The 21,314-nt window shown below is 36.8% G+C and overlaps 1 protein-coding gene across 4 annotated transcripts in view; it reads right to left on the bottom strand.

Annotated features, from left to right (window-relative positions):
* Window positions 1-21,314, bottom strand: part of LOC134527542 (phospholipid-transporting ATPase ID) — a 341,327-nt gene that overhangs the window by 79,663 nt on the left and 240,350 nt on the right. For 2 of the 4 annotated variants that reach the window (XM_063360302.1, XM_063360303.1), the window contains exons 6-13: window positions 18,721-18,876; window positions 17,862-18,036; window positions 15,117-15,328; window positions 14,771-14,933; window positions 13,563-13,655; window positions 10,578-10,706; window positions 6,308-6,470; window positions 1,717-1,826 (exon numbers count right to left, since the gene is read on the bottom strand). In XM_063360302.1, coding sequence (XP_063216372.1) covers window positions 1,717-1,826; window positions 6,308-6,470; window positions 10,578-10,706; window positions 13,563-13,655; window positions 14,771-14,933; window positions 15,117-15,328; window positions 17,862-18,036; window positions 18,721-18,876 — 1,201 coding nt within the window. The remainder of the gene's footprint in view (window positions 1-1,716; window positions 1,827-6,307; window positions 6,471-10,577; window positions 10,707-13,562; window positions 13,656-14,770; window positions 14,934-15,116; window positions 15,329-17,861; window positions 18,037-18,720; window positions 18,877-21,314) is intronic. The other 2 variants (XM_063360304.1, XM_063360305.1) reach the window with 1 other exon arrangement.

The following is a 21,314-nucleotide window of genomic DNA, read 5'->3' as shown; positions in this document are numbered from 1 at the left end:
CATGTAAATGGTCGATCATGTTACATTATAAAGTAAAGGATAATAGTGTTGTAAGACTTTTATTCCGATATAATGAGAGTCTTTTTTTTTATAGGCACAGTGCAAGTAGAGCTCGCTCGAATTTCGAGTTGTTGAAAAGACACGAGCTCGAGTTCGAGTATTACTAAAAAACTCGACTCGAAACTCGAATTTCGAGTACTCGCAGGTGTCTAATTATATATATATATATCACTCCTTTATTTGACCGTTAAACAGCCTCTCATGTTTAATTATTCATTTCAAGCCAAAAAAAAAAAAAAAACTGGGAAACGTTTGTTGTCAGTTGATGACTTTGATAGAAGAGTGATCAGAGACACTAGCCACGAATTTTATGCAGTAAAAAAACGACAAAAAAGGAAACTACTGCCAGTTTTGAAAGAAAAAATCGGATGGAGTTAGGGAAAGACATCGCTGCGTAAAATACTCAAAGAAATGGGTTTTGTGTGGAAAAGAAGCCAAAATAAGCGAATTCTTCTTCTCGAAAGATCTGACGTTGCTTGGCGATCACAGTACCTGACTCAGATGAAACAGTGCAGGGAGGCTGGGAAGAAGATATTTGACATGGATGAATCCTGGGTTGACACTAATTTAACCTTTCAGAAATGTTGGCAAAAGAAAGGTGACGTTGAAGGTGTAGGTAATGGCAACAGCAAATGCAGCGCACAGACTGATAGTTAGTTGTAAGCGCTGGTTCTAGGCAAGGCTTCCTTCCCGGAGCCTCTCTTGTTTATAAAGCAAGCACAACAGGGAACTATAAAATACGCGAGGATGGTTTGTTATAAATATGGTTTTCGGCCCCCTCTAAATGACTAAAATGGTTCTTTCAGAGTGCTGTTATGGAAAAAATACCAACCCGTGTGCATAAAAGTGGTAAGGTTCTTGAAGTGCGTGAAAGTGTCATGTCGATCGTCTTCACATTTCAGCCAAACCAAATGGAAAAGTAAGCATCAGCGAGGGAGTTACATGCAAGTCTTAATTAATTGTGTTTCCTACAGCAACCCACAGTTACAAATTTAGTTCTTAACTTTAAAGAATTGTATAGCTATGTTTAACTATGTTTAACTAAGCTGCCCAGTAGAGCAAATGGTGCACTACCTTTAAATAATAAATTACCGTAAAGCATTATCGCATCTTTGTATCATTAAGATCTGCGCTGTGTTGCACCGTACGTGAGATTGTTCTCGACCAATGTTTTCGGAACGGCATGAAGACTTCCAGGCCGTTGTTATCTGCAGAGCAGACAAGGCGGGACGTGTCGATTACAAGGTCGCTGAGCTCTAGGGAGTCGACCCGCCAAGACGTCGCGGCCCTACTATAATACAATCTGAGTAGTAAAATATTACTTTTATGCACATGTAAAAAATAGTGATCTTTAAATTTTCATTTAGGTAATTTTTTTACAGCAGCAATGATAAATATTTATTTTAAATTGAGTGAACAACCAATTTTGCGTATCAATTGAAGTAAATGTAAAATAAATAGTTAAAAAATATAAAGCAAAAAGCCAAAGTTTTTAAGCAAAACCAAAATGGTTATGGAAACAACATTGAAATTTATTAAGTTTCCATAAAATTATTGAACAATTGGTATTTTTCATATGACACAAAGTTTCACGCTCAAACCACCTTGACACACTGAGAGCAATACTTAATACTTAAGCATCGAGCTAAGACTCACTTCGATGGTAATACTGTTGGGACTCCTCTCCTTGAACACGAAGCCAAAGTTCCTGGCCGCGGAGACGAGAGCCGCCTCGTCCGGTGACTGTGCCTGATACTCCAGCTTGCCTGCGCGACAACACCAACACACTCACAACTACCAGTTGCACGGGCACTCCACAAGCTTCAATCATGCTGCAACACCAACACTCAACTGTTTACAACTACTTATGAGACCTAAGTCATGGCCTGATTTGCTTTTCATTCAATTTCAAACATTATTGATGTGTAACATCTTAGCTCTCAGTATACGGCATTTGGTAGTATTAGTTTTGTGAAAATGGAACGGAACTCTAATGAACGGAAATGTCGGTGCCGAAGTTGTCAAAATGGCAGATCCACATATAGTACATAACATAAATATTATACAGTCGCTTTCGTGAACGCATTGGTGTCACAAATTAAACTTTATAATAGTGAAACTACCCTGGAATATATTTGGTACACTAAAATAGTCATAGTTAAAACTAATTAAAAGTTTAAAAATACATAATGAATCTTGCATTACAATTTTTGTGATACATATTTTTCTTGCAAAATCCCAATAGGCTTGGTAGCATAGCAATGGAGCACGTGCTTGCAAATCTCACGGGTGATTTTTTGACATAGTTTAAACCTCATCACTGGAATATATTTTACTTTTTTTTTTAATAACATAATAATAAAATTTATTACATAAATATACTGTTGAATCAGCTCAATAAGGTTACAGCTTGTTTGTAGTAATTATTTACAGAATGATATCAGTCATTTAAGGAAAAACAAATATACAAACATATACTATGTGTTATAAAGTGTTTTAAAATGTTTCTGGTTTATATTTTAGTAATTCCATATTACAAGTAAAACTTCTAATGTGTGCAGAAACTTTACAGTATTAACTGTTCAGTGAATTTTAACAATATGGGCAGTATTTTAATAAAATTCCTTGTCGAAAATCAGGTACAAAGCAGGGGTTTAGAATTTTTAAAAAATTTTTTCAATTTTTTTTGGAGCAGTTTCTAACAGTTTAAAATATCTGTCTGTTTCATGTTGACATCTGCATGCAATGGTGGCAGCGAATTCTAGAGGCGGGTGCAGAAAGTATGTGTGATTTGCATCTACAAATTTTGATGTGCACTTGAAAAACTATTTTTTTATTGATCAGTATATTTATCATGCTTGACATTATTTTACAGAATTTTTCTTTAAATTTTGTGTCCGAATTTCTTATTATGAGTATATTTGCAAAATGAACAACATGAGAACACAATTTGCTCGTTACAGAGTTCAGATGTTTACACATCACTTGTGAGTACTGAAAAACTCACTTATTTTGTTACCACGAGCTAAATCTCATGTTAAGAAACTTTACTCTAGGGCAAAGGGGATAAGATGGGGAATATGTGTTACAGTTTCTTAGGGAAGTGGACTTACAGCGTTTCAGACAATACACAACTATACTTCACCAGCAACCCATCACGGCTCCGCACGGATGCGATCTACTGATGTGGCCTCCTTTAGATTTAATAAGTAAGCACTTATAAGCAGGGTTGGCTGATTTAAACCACAATGGTTTAACCAATGGCTCACACCATGGTTTAAATCAAGTGTTTTTTTTATAAAAAAAACAAAAACAAATGTTTTTTAAAATGTATTTTTAAATACAATATCTTAATAAATATTAATGAAAGGTCCAATTACACTCTAATAACTACAATAGTTTGCTCGTTAATGTTTCTTGTGATACAGGAACAAATAATTATATACTAATCAAGATCTCATCATTTAAATTCTCTGAATAAGTTGTAAATTATACCCAGCTAAATACTCCTCCAAAATTAAATTAATTAGTAAATTGTAGTCCAAAGAGTAAAAAAAGAGGAAACAATAAATTTATTATTTAAAAAAAATCAAATTTTGTGGAAAATTCTCTATTGCACTGTAAATCCCCTTTCTGTGGGTAACACCCTTACTATGAAGAATCCTCTCCTCCTGGGGGGAAATACTGGTAAATCCCTAACATTGTGGCTTTTCCACAAAGTAAAAATAAAATACCATTTTTCAACACTAGTGATGTTCCTGTATTTACTCTGAAAACAGCGTTAATAAATTGCTACTAGTTTCTGATAAATCCCAGTTTTTATCTCACAATGCTGCCCCCGCCATTTATTATTTATCTGTGTTGGTTTGTGTGTTTGTTCTGAAGAACATTAAACATTGTGGTTGATTAAGGTAGGGCTAGCCACATTAAAAATACTCCCAAACATTATGTAAGGTTTGGTTGGATTAGTACAGCTACATTAATAATATTATAAAATATTTCTTATGGTTGCTTAGGAATTATGCATTTAAGATATAGCTATACTAACCCAACCAAATAGTTTTTACCTCGCTAACGTAACCCATGAATCATTCGTTTCTACATGATTCAAAACGCTAGGAACTTTAAATTAAATGTAAAAAAAAAAAAATTCTTAATTCAATGATATTTGGACAAACAATAATCAAACAGAAAATATAAACATTATTTCTCTACAACTGCAATACGCCATCATATTAACTACTTTCATTATAAAACAATTCTCTTGACTAAAGGTCTCTAAACTAAACACACAAACCGACATGGGTAAACAATAAATTGCGGCGGCAGCGACAAAGCACAGGTATTGAGATGTGAGCTAACAACTGGGATTACTCAGAAACTGGTAGGAATTTATTAACGATGTTTTCAGGGTAAATACAAGAACGTCTAGTGTTGGAAAATGGTATTTTCGTAATTTTATATTTTACTTTGCAGAAAAGCAGCAACATAAAATATTTACCGAAATACCCTTTCTGTGGTTAAGTCCCAGTCAAATGTGCAGATATGCTGGACTTCAGTTCTTTGATGTTACAACTTTTCTGGTTCTGGTTGCATAAGGTGGGATGTTGTATGGCTTTAATTTAACATGCTGAGAACCAAAATTATTATTAATGTAATAAAAAAAAACCTGGATTAAACAAAAAATGTTTTTTATAAAAAAAAACTGGTGTTTTTCCAACCCTACTTATAAGTATCAAGTTTTCTTAAGAGTCCAGTGTTATCAAAAAGCCATGTAAGTGCTCTAAAAACTTCTTTTTATGACTCATTACAAAACATTGAGATTTCTCTACTATTTTGAAATGTAATATGAATGATTTATATACCTAAACATTATGTAAGAAATTTCCTAAATTATGAAGAAAACCACATCAAAATAGTATATTGTGTAGTTTAGAATAAATAAGCAAACGACAGATGCGGATAACAACTTTGATATATAAAATTAAAAGATACATAATAGTTCAGGCTAACCTAGGAACAAGGAACAGTGTGAGATGTTAGTTGCTTTATATGAAACCCAAATGTAAATTCACATTAAATAATTTTTTTTTAACTGCTTAATAGTTTCACGTTAATACAGTTAGTCTAGCAGTTATCACTTAAATACATTTTTCAAAAAAGACTTTTCAATTTTCATAGTTTAAAATATGTCTATATTAGTAATGCATTGCAAGCACTGAATTGTATACAGATAATTTTTTACTAAAATATTTTGCTTTCACTGATGCTAATGTACCCTGCCAACGCCACTAACTGGCACATAATAATTGTGATTGTACACAGCATTTTAAAACACTTTATAACCATGCATTCAGCAATTATACACACCTGCAGTAAGCAAGAAACTTATGCAGTGTGCTCGTAATCAAATGGTTACTAACATTCATTGCGGTGGCAGCAAAAGTCAAAAAGACAAAGTTTAACATTCCTAACCAAAATATGTTTCCACCAAAATTAACTGATAAATAAAATTACCTTTTAATGTAGTATAAAAGCCAATATTAATAATTATTTTACAATGTGTGTGATTACTATTTAGGAGCATCATCTAAAACTGTATCTCTTTTCTACCAGATTAGAAATTGTTTATGAGTAATAGTCCCTATGTGATCATTTAGCTTCAAGACATCCCAGATGGCACTGCGTCTCAAAGTTGGTCAATACCCACCATTTTTCGGAATAGATGTTAAGTACCTGTTGTTAAAAGCAAATTTAGCTGTGTTTGTAGGAAAATATTTCAACCAAACAATTGACATTTAATGAATATTTAGGGAGAGGTCCTGCTGTTAACAAGAGGTAGGCATAATGAAATAGCTTCCGCAACCTTTCTACATTTCATAACTGTTCGGGGACTATGGTGTCTTCCGTAACCTTGTTCATTTGGGGAAGGGGGGGGGGGGGGAACTTAAGTATTTTAATGATGTCTTTAAGTATTTGTTGCCTTTTTTTTTATACTGGAATGACTTTTGTGTCTTTTTTTACGTTTCGACTTTTTGGGGCCTTAAAAATGACATTTATGAAATCAGTCTACGATTTGCTACCTACTTTTTTTGGAACTTGAGATACTTTTCTGACCATTAATGACTCTTTGTGGGACTTCCATGAACTTTTCTGCAAACTGAAACTTTTTTGTGTGACACTTCTGTTATTTTCTACAATTTCTCCTTGAGGACTCGAGCAGTGACTACAACTGGGGTGCGCTCACCGCTCCTCTCCTCGGGCATGACGGTGTGGCACAGCGCCAGCAGCCGGAAGAAGCTGTGCGCGGACGGGTCGCCCCGCCTCACCGCATCCAGCAGCGTCGTGTCGTAGAACCTGAACTCCGGCTCGTAGTCGGGGTTCGCCGAGAAGTCGAGGTGCGGCGTGAGCTGCGGCACAACACGCGTACATGCATCGCCCCGTCAGCCTGCGCAGATACTGCACGCCTCAGACCGACCCCTGCCACTGCTGCGCGGCACGTCACGCAAGTTTATGGTCCGACACATTAGTGCTATGCAAAGGTCTGTTTGTCGCAAATTCCGACATAAAACATGTTAGCACCAACATGACTAAATGTAACTGAAATTTCAATACTTTGGCATTTAGATTTTTAAAAAAAACATTTTAAACCATATCAAAAATTTCAATGAATATTACTAAAATAAGTTGCATTAATAAAACACTAATTTTGTGTGTCACGTGGAAACATCGAAGAAGACTTTTTTGAACCTGCGACATTATCACAGAAAACAATACAATTTTTTTCAACACAAAAGGGATGTCAGCATTTGAAATAACTTCCCAGACATCACATCATAGAGCTCTACATGCCGTCCAGAGACCGTGCTCGTACACACACACATGCTTCATCAGCTCGACACACTGTATTGGATGGCATCCTGGTCAGACAACTTCAAACACATCTCTCAAAAGAGCCAGAATATTCCAGCACTTAACTGATATAAAGTATGTGGGATTAATATTTGTCAAAAAAAAAAAAATACATCCTACATTACAAACATTGACTGTTAGCAAAAACAGAAACTATCTTTACTGCCATGAAAAAAACTATAAAGCTGTGAAAGTATGTTAGCAAACACAAGTGCAACCAAATCTGTAGTGTAACGACTATGCGAGCTCATGCATGACCATGCAAATAGGTTGAGATTAAAATTAAAAAAAAAAAATTACATCACAAAACTCTAAATTTAACTAACTAGACCAAATCATATACACAAACATACTACCAACTTAATCACTTCTGTACATTTTCATAGCAGAAACTCTCTTTACATATATAATTAACGCATTACATATATAATTAATGCAGAGGATCTATAAGACCAACTTCAGGAAAAATTTAGGAACTTTGGTTCAAGTTCTTTTATTAATAACAAAGAAAGTATATGATCTAACACCTACATCTATATAGTTTTTTTTTGCTACAAAATAAACATAATATAATAAAAACAAATCTTAGTAATATATCTTTGCATTTACAAATGTTAATTTTCATCACAGAATTACTTATAAATAACATCTTTAAAGAAAAGTTATATTATAACTATTTCATTATAAAAACTGAAAACTTAATATTGTTTGCCCAAACTTCTCAAGACTTCAAAATAACTTCCCGATTATCTTAAGTATAGCTCTGCCCAATATTATATTGTAAATTAATATAGTAAATAAAAAAGTATGTAACATTTTGCTAGCAATTAGAAAGGATATTTGGAGTGGATCTGCAGAATGGCAATTACTTAAACATAAGAAAGAAAGCTGATGAAAGCAATGGGGACGACCATTGCAGGTAACAGCGCTTGGCAGCCGCAGATGTTTGAAAGCTGTTCAGGCAGTGGGTCACACTCCAACACAGCGACGACATAACATCCCTGTAACTGATTCAGGACAGTAAATTTTTCAGACACAAAAGCTTTCTCGATTCCACTCTTGACCACTATCGCGGATTTGCCTTGCAAGAATCTAGTAGATATTTCATAAAAGGTATAAACTAACACACTTTAAACACTTAACGCATCATTCCTGAAAAATTAAATTTCCATTGAGTGTTAGGAGTATTTGAATACAATTTTGATATGGCAGTTACCATTGGCATTTTGACAATATGTTGACGATGTTATGCTAAAACTTATCAGCAGCACTTTCCAAAACACCCCGAGCTCTGTAAATATTGACGAGTTACTTTTGTGAGGACTAGACCGTTTATGACAGTCTCACAGCGCATTGTTGAGTGTGGTGCCAGAGGTGAACAGTGTCACAAGATCAGGGAGAGGCTGCGATCCCAGGGAGTCAGTTGGCGACAGAACAGCAAAGGAATAGAATAGCCTTGAACGTGTGCACATGTGGGAGTGTAGAAGATAGTCTGTACTAGGATGAGAGAATTTACAGACGAATCTTCTCACCCCGAGAGGTTCACAGAGTCCGTTTTCATAACCAATCCCCGATATACGTCAACATGTTCTCAGCATGATTAGAAAAACACTAGTGCCTCTTTCTGCAGTCAGGAGGACCTATACCCTAGCAGAACCCACTTGTCCCAAGAATCACTTGCGCTCACTGCTGTGCGCTTCCTCACATCTTCGTGACCACGACGACCGCCCACGTGGCCCGAGTGGCTCATATGTTGGGCAAGAGAAAAATGCCCTACAACCAAGTTAACTTATGATCGCAGAGTTGAGAGCCTACGGCTGGAGACTCTGGATCAGCCAGCCAGGGGTAGAACAGGCTCCAGTGGACCAGAAGGCGACATGGACTGTCGGGGGAGACTATGAGCCACTCCACTCCCCTAAGCCCCTTCCCCCTTCTGCTGCAGGAAGTGAGGGACAAGACCTCGACAGCTGACGCAGAGGTCTGCCTGAAGGAGCAAGTGTGCTTGCTTCGTAGCAGGTTTCACATCATTCATGTATTGATGGAAGTTAAACAGTTTGAATTCAACATCAGCAATGGCTCTAAAAAATGCATTCTCTTATATATCATATTAACATGTCAGTCTAGGTATTTCCATACAAAATTTTAAAAAAAAATTAAGTTTATATTTTTATTTAAGTTTTACAATAATGTGATATATTTCTTATGAAAACCACTTTTATTATTGTTTTAATGCTAAATTATATTTTAAATATTTAAATGACATCAGAACTACAATTTAAACTTTTACATGTTAGTCAGTGACCCATTTTGTGTCGGCATTGTAATAGGTGTATGTATATATGTAGATGACATCAGAACATTGTTTTTTGATATGTCTCCCTTGAGATATTGACGTTGAAAAACTGAAACGTCAAACCAAATCTAATCCACCAACCATCACGACCAATAGGTTGCAATCACCCGACCTCTCATCCCCACCTGAACTAGACGATACTGCGACAGGAACAAGCAGAGGTGTTCTGAAAAGGGCAGATTATCAACAGAGTCAAAGGAGAAACTTGAAATGAACCCTAGACAAGCATGCTGAAGAGAACAGGATTGAGCAAGATCGTTACTCTATAGATCAGACAGTCAACACATTACATCAGCTCCAGTAAGAGAAACATACAGCTTTCTTTCCAACAAACTATGGGCAAGGTCAGACTTAACTTTTAGCATGTACATACATGTTGATAGAAGAGACAACTAAGTACAAGGTAGCAATGGGTTAGCTACGAATACTGCTGACACAGGCATGACAAGAAATTACACAATGTTACACTTGAACAGTGAGAATCAAAAATTCTGAAGCAGAATACTGCATTGAAAACTAATATACTTGGAAAACTATAAGTAGTAGACATTTGATGTCACTGGATGTAAAGAATTTTGTTTCAAAACCAGTATAGGTTTCATTCCTTGCAAGATGAAATTTTTGCATATTATTCAGAAAGAAAACATCTCAAACGATAATAATTCGAGTATCTAAAAATTTTGGTAAAACTCCAAAACTTAACAATAATTGTAAGATCAAATATTTTTCCTATTTTTTTTCTTCCTTCAAATTCATAGCTCATCTGTTTTGGAGAGTTTATGATAACATATAGAACAGCAGTTTACTGGTATCCTAAAACTGAATACTGGTTCTATCACCAATTGTGCAACTGAAATCAGGGCAACTGAAAAAAAAAATTAAAAAAATTAAACACCAAGAATTTTAAATTAAAAATATGTGCATGGTGTAAAAAAAAAATCCTGTTTTAATAATTACATTTTAGCATTACCTAGTTTTTGCACATAAAGAAATATCAATATTGTAATTTATTTTAAAATTTGTCGCCAACGTCCACGGTTTGTTATGAAAATAATTTTGTGTAATTTTGAGTAAGCAATGACTCAAATTGAGTTCGCATCACACATTAATCCATGAAGTGCGCGGACCGCTAATGTGGAGGGCAGTGACGGAGGTGACGGAGGTGTTGGAGGCGGGGCAGAGCGCGCAGGTTGGTCGAGAGAGGAACGCTTGGCGGCACACAAAGCGAGGCGCGTGTCTCAAGAGTGCGTACAGGCGTCGCTGCTGCGCACGGGGCTGGTGGGCCTTCACCGGCGCCCGACAGTTGCACGTGCGGCCAGCGCAGGGGCAAGACGCAACACGGTGGGCACCTCGCGGGCGTGCCGTGCAACGTGGTGCACACCTGTGCCCACAAACCAATCAGGGGGAGGGGGGGGGGGGGGCGGAAGAGGCGACGAAGGTAGGGAGAAACAAAAATGACACCCAAACCGTCAGACAGTTACATGCAGACAAGCAGTGCAGTAGTGCTACCTGTCTGTACAGTTCCAAGGCAAATCCAAACACACTATCTCTACTTAGGATTTCATCAAGTGTAGAGAGTTCCGCTGATCCGAACTAATTAGAGCCGAGACCTGTTCGGATTACCAAATATTCGGATTAGCAAATAATTGCCGTAATGCAACCGGGTGCTGGAAAATACCAGTATGTAAATATTAAGCTATCACATAACACTTTAAAAAGCACGAAAACACTAATCATGTCGATAACCGAGGCAGGACAGTAAAATTATTTTTAAATACAGACCAATTTTAAACTTATATCCACCCTAAACTCGTTCGGATTAGCTGGATTTTTGGATTAGCAGGACTCCGCTGTATCATGTATGCAGGTGTGTATGATATGTAATTGATAAGATTGTCTGCCATACTGGTGTCTTTAGAGAGAAAAAAATATCATTCTTTTTTCTCACCAAAACTTTAAGCATCAACAATGCTTTAACACCCTAATAGTATTCACATATGTTACAGACTTCAATGCCACTCAAGTAACTTTGGCTAATGAGAAAAACATCTCTAATGGAAGCTTTTAAAGCTTTGTGGTAGTATCAATTTACTTGGTGGAAGCATTAGTAGGATTAGTGTAAGCCTATTTTGTTTTTTAATTTGTATCATTATTTTAATCACAGAAGTTAAAAAATATAAATATGTCAAATGTTACCATTAACAAAATAAAAATAATGTGTTTGTAAACTGTATTTACCGTGTTTTCTCGCATAATCGTCGCAGATTTTATTCTAAAATCAAGTTTGAAAAGTAGGGGTGCGACCATTGTGCGGAAAAAATTTTTTTGTTAGGTAAAGTTATTCATAAAAACAAAACCCGTTCATGGAAAGTACGTTTATTTAAAAAAAGGCGGAGTATACAAGAGCACGCCAAACAATCTATATTAATAATTCCTTAAACAAAAACCTTTCTTCAACATTAAAAACTCTAACGCAAACGCAAGCCACTAGAATCTGACGTGAACTAACGTGTCGTAGTACACACTTGCCACGAAAGAATGTGGGCTATCAAATGTAGTTAACTCGGCACCTGACAGAGAGCGCGTGTTGCATCCAATCGGCGAGATATTGATATTCGACTACGTGCGCGCGCTCTATATGGGAAGCAACATAACCAAACATGAATGATGCTCTGGCTACATTTTTATAAGCGGTTCGCCGATGTAACGCAGACAATCAGATACAGGAAATACAGTTTAAAAACGTCTTTAAAAGAAAATTTACACGTCAGACAACTTTGTATTTCCGTTTAATAAATAAGTGGTAATGACCGAAATTAAATTTTAGATTACACCTACACTGCGGCGACGCAGACGATCAGATAAAGGAAATAACTTTTAAAAACGTCTTTATAAGAAAATTTACACGCCAAACAACGTCGTATTTTTCCGATTATTTATTAAGTAAGTGGTAATGACCGAATAAATATTAGATTTCTACTTTAAAATACATTGTTTTATATGGAAAAGATACCTACACAAAGCATTCGGCATCTACTAGCGGGACCAAAAACATCATGCGACGTTTACGCAATAAGTTTTATCCCAATTTTGACAGCCTAAAATATGGTTGCGACGATTACGCGCATGCGACGATTCTGCGATAAAACACGGTATTGACACTCAAATTAATTTTTTATAATCAATTATATATTTAGTTTGTGCCTACGATAAGAAATATGGTGGTATACTGACAGTAAAAAATAGCACAACTACAAAAATTTCCATCATAAGTACTAGGTACTCTGTGTTTCAACATTCCGTAACTAATTATAAAGCTCTACTTTTATTTTTGCCAATAGTTTTATAATTTAGAGCACCAATTAACTTGGTGCCGGCACAAACAAGATAAATCCAGCCAGATAATTGTAACGGAGGTGTTTCTTGTATGAGCATGTTCTGTAATAGCAGCATGAGTGCTTATAAATTTATAAGTGATTTGAGATACATGTACATAAGCAGGTAGTTTTGAGTACCATTACCTACAAAGTAATTGAGAATATTGTTTGTTTTGTAAAGTTATTACCAAATACAATTTTTTCAGAGGCTTTTTTTTAATACCTAAAATTACTATAGTTTGTACTTTGTAATACAAGATGTGTTTAACTTGGAAAGTTACAACTTCTAAAAAAGTCCTTTAAAAGGGTTGAAAATATTTGAAGTTAATGTGCACACTGCTAGGAAAGGGGCTTAATTATCTAGCATGCAACTACTGTAATTTCATGCCAAATAAACCCAACCATAGAATGTTAGGGCACTGAAAAATTATAAATACTTAAATGTATAAAATAAATACTACATAAGAAAGAAGATAGCTATTTTATGAATGAAACATTTGAGCACTTATACCATACAATTAAATTTTGTACAACTTAAATTATAACCTGACAAACTAATTAATTTTGGGTTAATCATGATTGAAAAATCTAATACGCATGGCCTGATAACCATAATTTACAGTCTTACATTCACTATTCCGTGGACTGATGCTGTAGAAATTAAATTATATCTATCCTGCCACAATGTAAACTGAGCAAAGTTTGCCTTTTTTCCAGCTGTCAAAAAACTTCTTGGCTCTGTTCTGCATAGTGGACTGAGCAGACAGAAATATAAAAACCACATTTGAATGAAATAAACAAAACCCTTAGTTAAATGACCTCCAAGTCATAATCTCCAAAGAACGGATGCCACGCCATACCTCCGTAATCTCCAAGACTTCGTTAGTTGCTTCGTCGACTACGTCTCCATAGGATTTGCCCGCAATCGAGCATTTATTGAACGTCATGATGTTCTGGAACAACAAAATATGCCAAGGCTCAAAACTATCATGCAACACAACTGATAACAAAAAAGGAAGAAAAAAATTGCTAAATAAATACTGACTTTAAAGAGAAAAAAACACACACACATCCAAAATGAAACTAACAAATCAAATGCAAACACTTTGACTCCATAACTTTTTTTCCCCCCCAGTTTTAGACTAAAGAATTACCAGAGTCACTGCCTTATAGCATTAGCTATCTTGGCTTGAGAGGTTTAGCTTCAAAAAAGTAATACAAGGTTGCAGATGTCTTAAGTGATAAAAATAAGTTTTTCCCAACACCCTGAAAAACACATGTTTCTGTGGTTTTTTAAAAACCTAATTTTTATTGATTTATGAATGCTGTATTAAAAATTAATTAAGGTGAATACAAACAAACGGTTAATACAAAACTGTATATCACATGATTTCATGCTTTCAGTACATGCAACAATTTGACATAATTTGTCTTTAATATCAATAAACACCATTAAATAAGGGCTAGTTTATTAGAAAAAACTTTTATATACAATAAAATATGGTTATTATATTAATTTATTTAAAATTATTTTTAATAAAATATTAGAAGCAAAATAATTAAGGATTTTACCTCCTTAAGGGTCAAAAGAAATTTTCCAGATACAAGTATTTACTAATTTCCAGATATGTCTACACTCAAGTTAAACATGACTGGACTGAGCTGAATGTGTAAAGGTCTCGTCAATGCTGAGGTCTTTAGAAAATGAGGGGTGAGATTATGATAGAAGAGTGACAGGATGCTATGGTTGGGAAAACTGGAGTATCCTGAGAAAATCTACCTGTTCAAGGAACATCTGCCACTTTTCCCACTTGTAAAAATTCTGGGTGAAACTCCGCCGGGAATCGAACCCGGACCACTCTGGTGGGAGGCGAGTGAACAGACCAGTCGACCATCGGGACCCTTGGGCATGCGTTGCGCTCACGACTCCAAACCTCTGGCACTGGCCTAGAGCCAACAGGAATGTTTAATGGAACGGAACCTCCGAAACACGAGCGAGCTCTGAACCATTCCAGTACTCAGATTCCAGGCATGGAATAAAACCATGGTTTTGAGGAGAGTGACTCACCTGCGTAAGCGTCCCTGTCTTGTCCGAGAAGATGTACTGAATCTGGCCCAGCTCCTCGTTGAGGGTTGTGGTTCGAGCTTTCGCAGCAGTGCCAGACTTCTCGTAGTACATATTCTCATCCCAGTTGATGAGAAAGCTCTGGGCGAAGCGAATGACTTCCACACTGCAAGACATACGCACTTTAAACTTTTGAAGCTTTCAAGCCCACATTCTGCTTTAGCATGTGAAACAGACCACAACCAAATACATTAGAGTCAAGTTTATTTCATTGTAACAAAGGTTAATAATTTTAAATAGAAATACTGTAGAAGTATAAAACCATAGTTGTGAAGGTTTGGGTACTCACCTGACATACAGAGATATAGGCACAACGGTATTGAGAACGATGGCGTATGAGAAGAAGACGAGCAGCGCAATGACGGTGGCTCCGTTGAGCGGGTCACTGGGAACCAGGGAGTCCCAGGGGAGAAACACCTGGAAGTGGCGGCCCGTCACCGTCTCCCAGATGCCACAAGCGATCATACAAAACAGGCACATCGACAGTAGAAAAAATACAATCTGCGAACAAAAAACAAGCAAACCATTAACAACCTTCTAGTCTTTGAAACAAATTTACTCGCATACTATCAAGAAATGCAGGCCATAGGTCATTAAAAGGTTGCACTCGCACTCGGGGGTTCGAAGCCCAGTCCATACATGCTAGTTTGGATTCTTCTTGTTCCCTGAATCACTCCAGGCAAATGTTGGGCTGGTTTCTTATAAAAGGCAACAGCCGATCCCTTCATTAATTTCCCTGCAGTTTGTTGTACATTTCCATCTTATCACCTCGCCATCAATGAGACAAAAGAACCTAAATACAAAAACACCACAGCAACAGGAACACAACTACAAATTTTACACAATAAGCACAGACTATCATCAGTCGATTATTCAGAAAAGGCATAACCAGATAATATTCCTGCGTGGGATAGGGTGGGGTGGAGTGAAAATGAGAATTTATGAGCATTATAACTTTGCTAGAGGTTGTCTCAGGGCGTGATGTCGCCCACGTAGCTTGATGGGATTGTTCCATATGTAGGGACAGGAACTTTTCGGTGAATAAAATTAGTGAAAAGCGGTGAGCAAAAATGCCAAAAGCGGTGAGAAAAATTGCCAAAAGCGGTGACGAAAAAAAGTGGCGAAATGTATCCACGCATACCTTTTTTAAGAAAAAGTTAAATGACCTCAATTAAGATTGATAAAAATGTTTAAAACTAACATTTAGAAGTGAAAAACCCTTAAAACTCAAAAGTTTTAAAGACAAGGAGATTAGCTACTCTTCCAGAATGTCAAAACTTTTGGGTTTAGAGGGAAGGTTTGTAAATAAAATATATTTTTAACTCAGGTGGTATGCTAGGACAGAAAAGTTATGTTTGTTTAGTTTTAGGTTTGGTTGGTTTAGGTAAGTCTTATTTTATATTTGGTAAGTTTAACTTAGGTTAGTTTTAAAATGCCATTTCCAACTAGCTTAAGTTGGGTTTGGTTTTGAGAGCTTCTAAATTTAAGCCACTCCATGATTACAGATATTGATGTAGGCATAAATACAAACCTTCAACGTATTTCTTCATTCAGCTTAAAATAGTGGGGTCCTGAAAATTTATGAAGTAGTATGCTGCAGTGCTAAAGTAGCAGTGGTATAAATGAGTGACTTTTTGTGCTTTTCACTGCTTATGTGCTTAACAATTGAGTCTCTAAGGTCCCAACTGACCCTGCAATTACAGAATTTACAAAATAAAACTGCCTTATCTGTCGAATAGAGACCATCAGAAGAAAATTCTTTGGCCCTATCTAGTGCATTTACGTCATACTTCAGCATCGCGAAGCAGCGAGAAAACTGTCAACACGATATTCGTTCAGTTACCGCAACGAATAGCCACCGAACAATAATAAATGCAGGCATGTGCAGTAACCTAACACAACCGAAGGAAAAAAAATACATCCATCCATCAGTTTGTTTGTTGCAGTTTAAAATTGCCTGAAGTATTTTATGGTTAAGTAAATTATGAAGAAAAAACACACTTGTAATTTTTGTTGATATCAAAATTTACGCGTTTCGAACGCGGTATCGTTTTTATCTACCGAACACGATTGATCGTATGATTGAACAACAATCGATTGTTCGTAAACGTTCGTGTTCTTTCTCGCATTCTCGTACTGCTACGATGGTAACACGTTTATTGAGTAATGCGTATTGTTTTGATAACTTCATGGCACGAGAAACAAATGTTGAAGCGTGTAATGTTAAAATGCAAAATATAAACCGTCCTGGATTACCGTCATCTGTGGTCGTTAACTTCGCCGTGATATTATTGCCACAGAATGTGGTTTTTGTGGTTATGGCTGGAGAAAATAAGTTGTTTACCTAGTTTTGCCTAGTAATGTTGTCGGCACGGTGAAATGTATTTTTATGTAGTTTTATTGTTTTCTTTTTTATTGGTGCGCTGATGTTATGAACGGAAGATGAATTATATCTAAATTATGTGTGTTTGTGGCAATTTAAGCTTCAAATAACGAAATTTTGACCAAATTCGCGACGAAACAGTCGAAAATCGCAAAATTTGCATTTTCGTAAAAAAAGGGCCAAATTCGTGAAATAACGACGGTGATTCGCGATCGCCAAAAGTACCTGTCCCTAACCATATGTATTTTACTGATGCCAAAAACATGCATGAACAAGATTTTGTACCGTCATAATTTTGGACTAGTATGTATTTTCTACACTGTTTTTCAAAACTGTTTCTCAAAACCTACACTGAATCAAGCAGATGGTATCAGTATTAGTTTGGGTGAAACATCACACTATTTTTTTATCACACTATGATTTTTGTACTTACCATTCTTAATTCACTAAATTGTTTTGCCTTTAGACCAAAACAACTTTGCATTACCCAATAACCATATTTGTACTTAGGTAGACGCTTAGCAATTTATCTGCTATGTAAATTCCAATTTTTTTTGTAACATATTGTAATCAGAACAGTGGTGTAGTAACAGGAATTTTACTACAATATAAACATTATAAAAATTTTATATTTACGCCACTGGGCCTTACCCCTATGATAATGAAGTTGAGTAACCTATCAATGCTTGTGCGCTTGAACTTCGTCTTGCCCGAGTTCTGCATGAGCTTGGTGTCCTTGCCCGCGAAGATGACGACGCCGTAGCACCACTGGGTGTTGCGCAGCACGCACCCCCTCAGCACCACCTTGTCGTTGTCCAGCGGGTACCTGCGAACAATGTCTCGTGCTTGTGCACAAAGCTCCCTTTCAGCCACAACTGCTTCAAGAGCATTTTTTTTGACAAAACAAGGAAACCTTGTCTTATTAGAACAGTCAGTTCCGTTGATCGCAATATTTACTACTCAACTTCTGACAATCACTTTTGTTGGGAATTACAAAAAATTTCAAACTAGACCCAAGCATGCCTTAACTCCTGTTTCAACTGACAAAACGTTAAGGACAAAATCATGAATAATTTAATGAGGCAGTATGGCTGAACACTTTAGGTACACAAGTGCAGGAGTGCTAAGCATGACACCAGCTCCCGCATCACAAGTCTCTTCACTTCCACGTGCTAATCACCAAACTAATGTTAAGTCTTCATGCTTCTATGTGACTCGGCCATGACTTCCAATTTTACATTATCTGCAAGTTCCTACGCTACTCACCATACTGTGTAATCAATTTCAAAATGCCTGAAAGATTAGCTGTCAAAAATTACATGCTAGAAACTAACCAATATATCAAAACTTATATAGGCAAGTGGAATGGCTCATGAATGCTTTAAGAGAGCTCTGCGCCAGGTTTGATGGCCCAGATAGCTTTAATGCCTCCACAACATGATGAAACCCCTTAGCCTTGACCGGAAACAGTTGAAATCAGCTGAAGTGCGCTCGTAGCTGGCATCATCACCTCTTGCCCTTCCACGCCAGCACACCCTCGAACTTGTTCAACAGGTTGTTGGGCGTCTCGCACACGATCTCCCCGTCAAATGCCCACAGCCGGGTGTCGTCCTGGCTCATGTCCGCCGTCTCCGGGAGACACTGCCGGCACTTCAGGTTTGTCTCCCTGCGGACCAAGCACATGCTCTGTTACGCAGAGGCACACATCACCAGCATATACTTAACATGAGTTAACAAATTATTGAAATTTGGTTCCACCCAAGTAAAAGTTCAAGTACATTCATAGAAGTTAAAAGGTCTTCTTTACTACTCTACAAATGTTCCACTAAAATAACTACAGGTCGTTCATTAATGTTTCAAAAATTATAAAACTTTTACAATTCAAAGCTTCAAGTTTTTTATGTGGTAAAGTTACGTATATTTTTAGGTCTATGTGAGATGTTTTTTGATGTCCTGGAAAACCATGTGATGGACCTATCCCTTAATTTTAATTTATGAGCTATCAAAATCTGTTAACACACATTTATAACAAAATGAGGAGTATAAATATATTTTTAGATATCACATATTGTCAAGTCTGTTCACAGAATACTTTCAAAGAAAATGTTAGATGCTGCCCAAATGTCTAGAATGTCAATGACAGACACCCGGGAGTGACACTTGAGGTGGTTCCCAAAGTCATCCTCACAGACTATAGCACTCAATTCACTAATGGGTTCTGGCATGGCTACAATGACTACTGGTGAGGCCACCATCACACCATGCCCACCTACCACCTAAGAGTCAATCTGATGGAGCAACAAAAGGATAACACAGTCCAGTTGTCACCCCGTCTGGGTGAGGATAAATGGGATATCAAGCTGCCCAAGTTGGTCTATTCTCTATTGTCTGCAGCTCTGTACCAGGCCAGTTCCAGGCAGCTACAGCAGCTATTGACAAGGTTGAATCAGTCTCACCTCAACAACTAGCCACAGTGCGTGAGACTTGACGACTCCACAAGGACCACAAACCAACCCGCAACACACCCCGGGGGTCATGTCTGACATATGTCTGGTCACATTCTTTGGAGGCGTACCTAAACACTGTCATAATCACCAATCTGGATACACAAGCACCTCCAGAATAATAAAGTTACACTACGAACAACATTGGAGGGCCCCAGCCAGACAACAGCTACATCAATGTGTAATGATGCACTACTCACCATTCATCTGAAGCCTGAACTCACACCTGCACTGTGGTAGACACTATGAATCTACATCCCCCTCTCCTCTATGTGTTACTGAGACCTGGAGTGGCAGAGACCATGATCCCTGACTGACTCACCTGAAAGTAACTAACTAAAGGGTCAAGACTCCCGTCCCATATACTCGCTACGCCGGGCCTCAAAAACAAGGGAGCCTAGATGTTTCATAAATTCAACACTTACCAGTCTTAACCTGTATGCCACTCCAAAACTTTATACTGCAAAACTCACACCAGTGCATTGACCACTCCAGGGACAACCTCACCACTAAAACTCAAATCAAAAATAATGAAAATAATAATAAAAGTTATCAAAAAATAATGATTGCAGAATTAATCCATTAAATGTAAATGAATAATTTTATATTTAATCTAGTCTTTGACATACTAGATACATTTTCCATACATTTCATTTGTTATGACATCTCAAATAAAATGACACCAACCCTAAACCCATTATGGCTTTCAGTTGCCCAAATAAGTGTGCATTCTTGAAACTGATGCATGTGAAATATCCAGTGTCAGAGGGGCATCTAGACATTAAAATGAATTGAGCAAAGTTAGAGGCTGCCAGGTCGATAGTCGACATTTAGCTCTGTTTAAAAAAAAAATAGTTTATTGAAAAATGTTAACATCTGTAAATTTCAACTGCAGTAGTGTAAATATAGTGAAGTCACGTTATATTTGCATATCTGTAGTGCACATAACTTTATGGTTAAAGTGACACCCACACCCACCCACACACACTCACAACTTGCACTTATATGATTTACATCTCTCTTTGATGTAATAATATATGTTATATATCATGGTATCTAATATATAAAATGCATGCATGCATTTTATATATTAGATACATACATACATGCATGCGTATGCAGCTCTTAGGTGGTGTAATCATTTTATTGACTGGTAATTTTCGACAAACTCTACCCGTTATACCGCGCTGGACAAATGCTGATGAACTTAATGCATGTCTCAAATTGTCAGTTTTATGGCGACAAGTACCGAAATTGTCTTTGAAAACCAATATGTGTGTACAATTATAAGATGATACATCCGCTGAATGTTTCGCAAAAAAAATTGTTGGATATTGGAAGTGGGAATATGATGACTCATGAATTCACACAATGTATCACTTTGCCAACAAACTTCTGTAAAATCACAGCAACCACAGACAAATTTATTGACAAAGATTTCCAAAATATCACATAGAACTACAAAAGTCATCAGTGGTTCAGTGAACGTAATATATTAGCAGCTAAAAACAAATATGTCAATGCAATCAATTTTAGCATTCAAAACAAAATGCCCGGCGAGACGAGAACTTACAAGTCAATCGTTACAGAAATGAACCAA

This window comes from Bacillus rossius, chromosome 1 (genome assembly GCF_032445375.1).
Source record: "Bacillus rossius redtenbacheri isolate Brsri chromosome 1, Brsri_v3, whole genome shotgun sequence".
NCBI lineage: Eukaryota > Metazoa > Arthropoda > Insecta > Phasmatodea > Bacillidae > Bacillus > Bacillus rossius.
The sequence above is the reverse complement of the archived record's forward strand: the minus strand, read 5'-3'. Positions and strand labels throughout refer to the sequence as shown.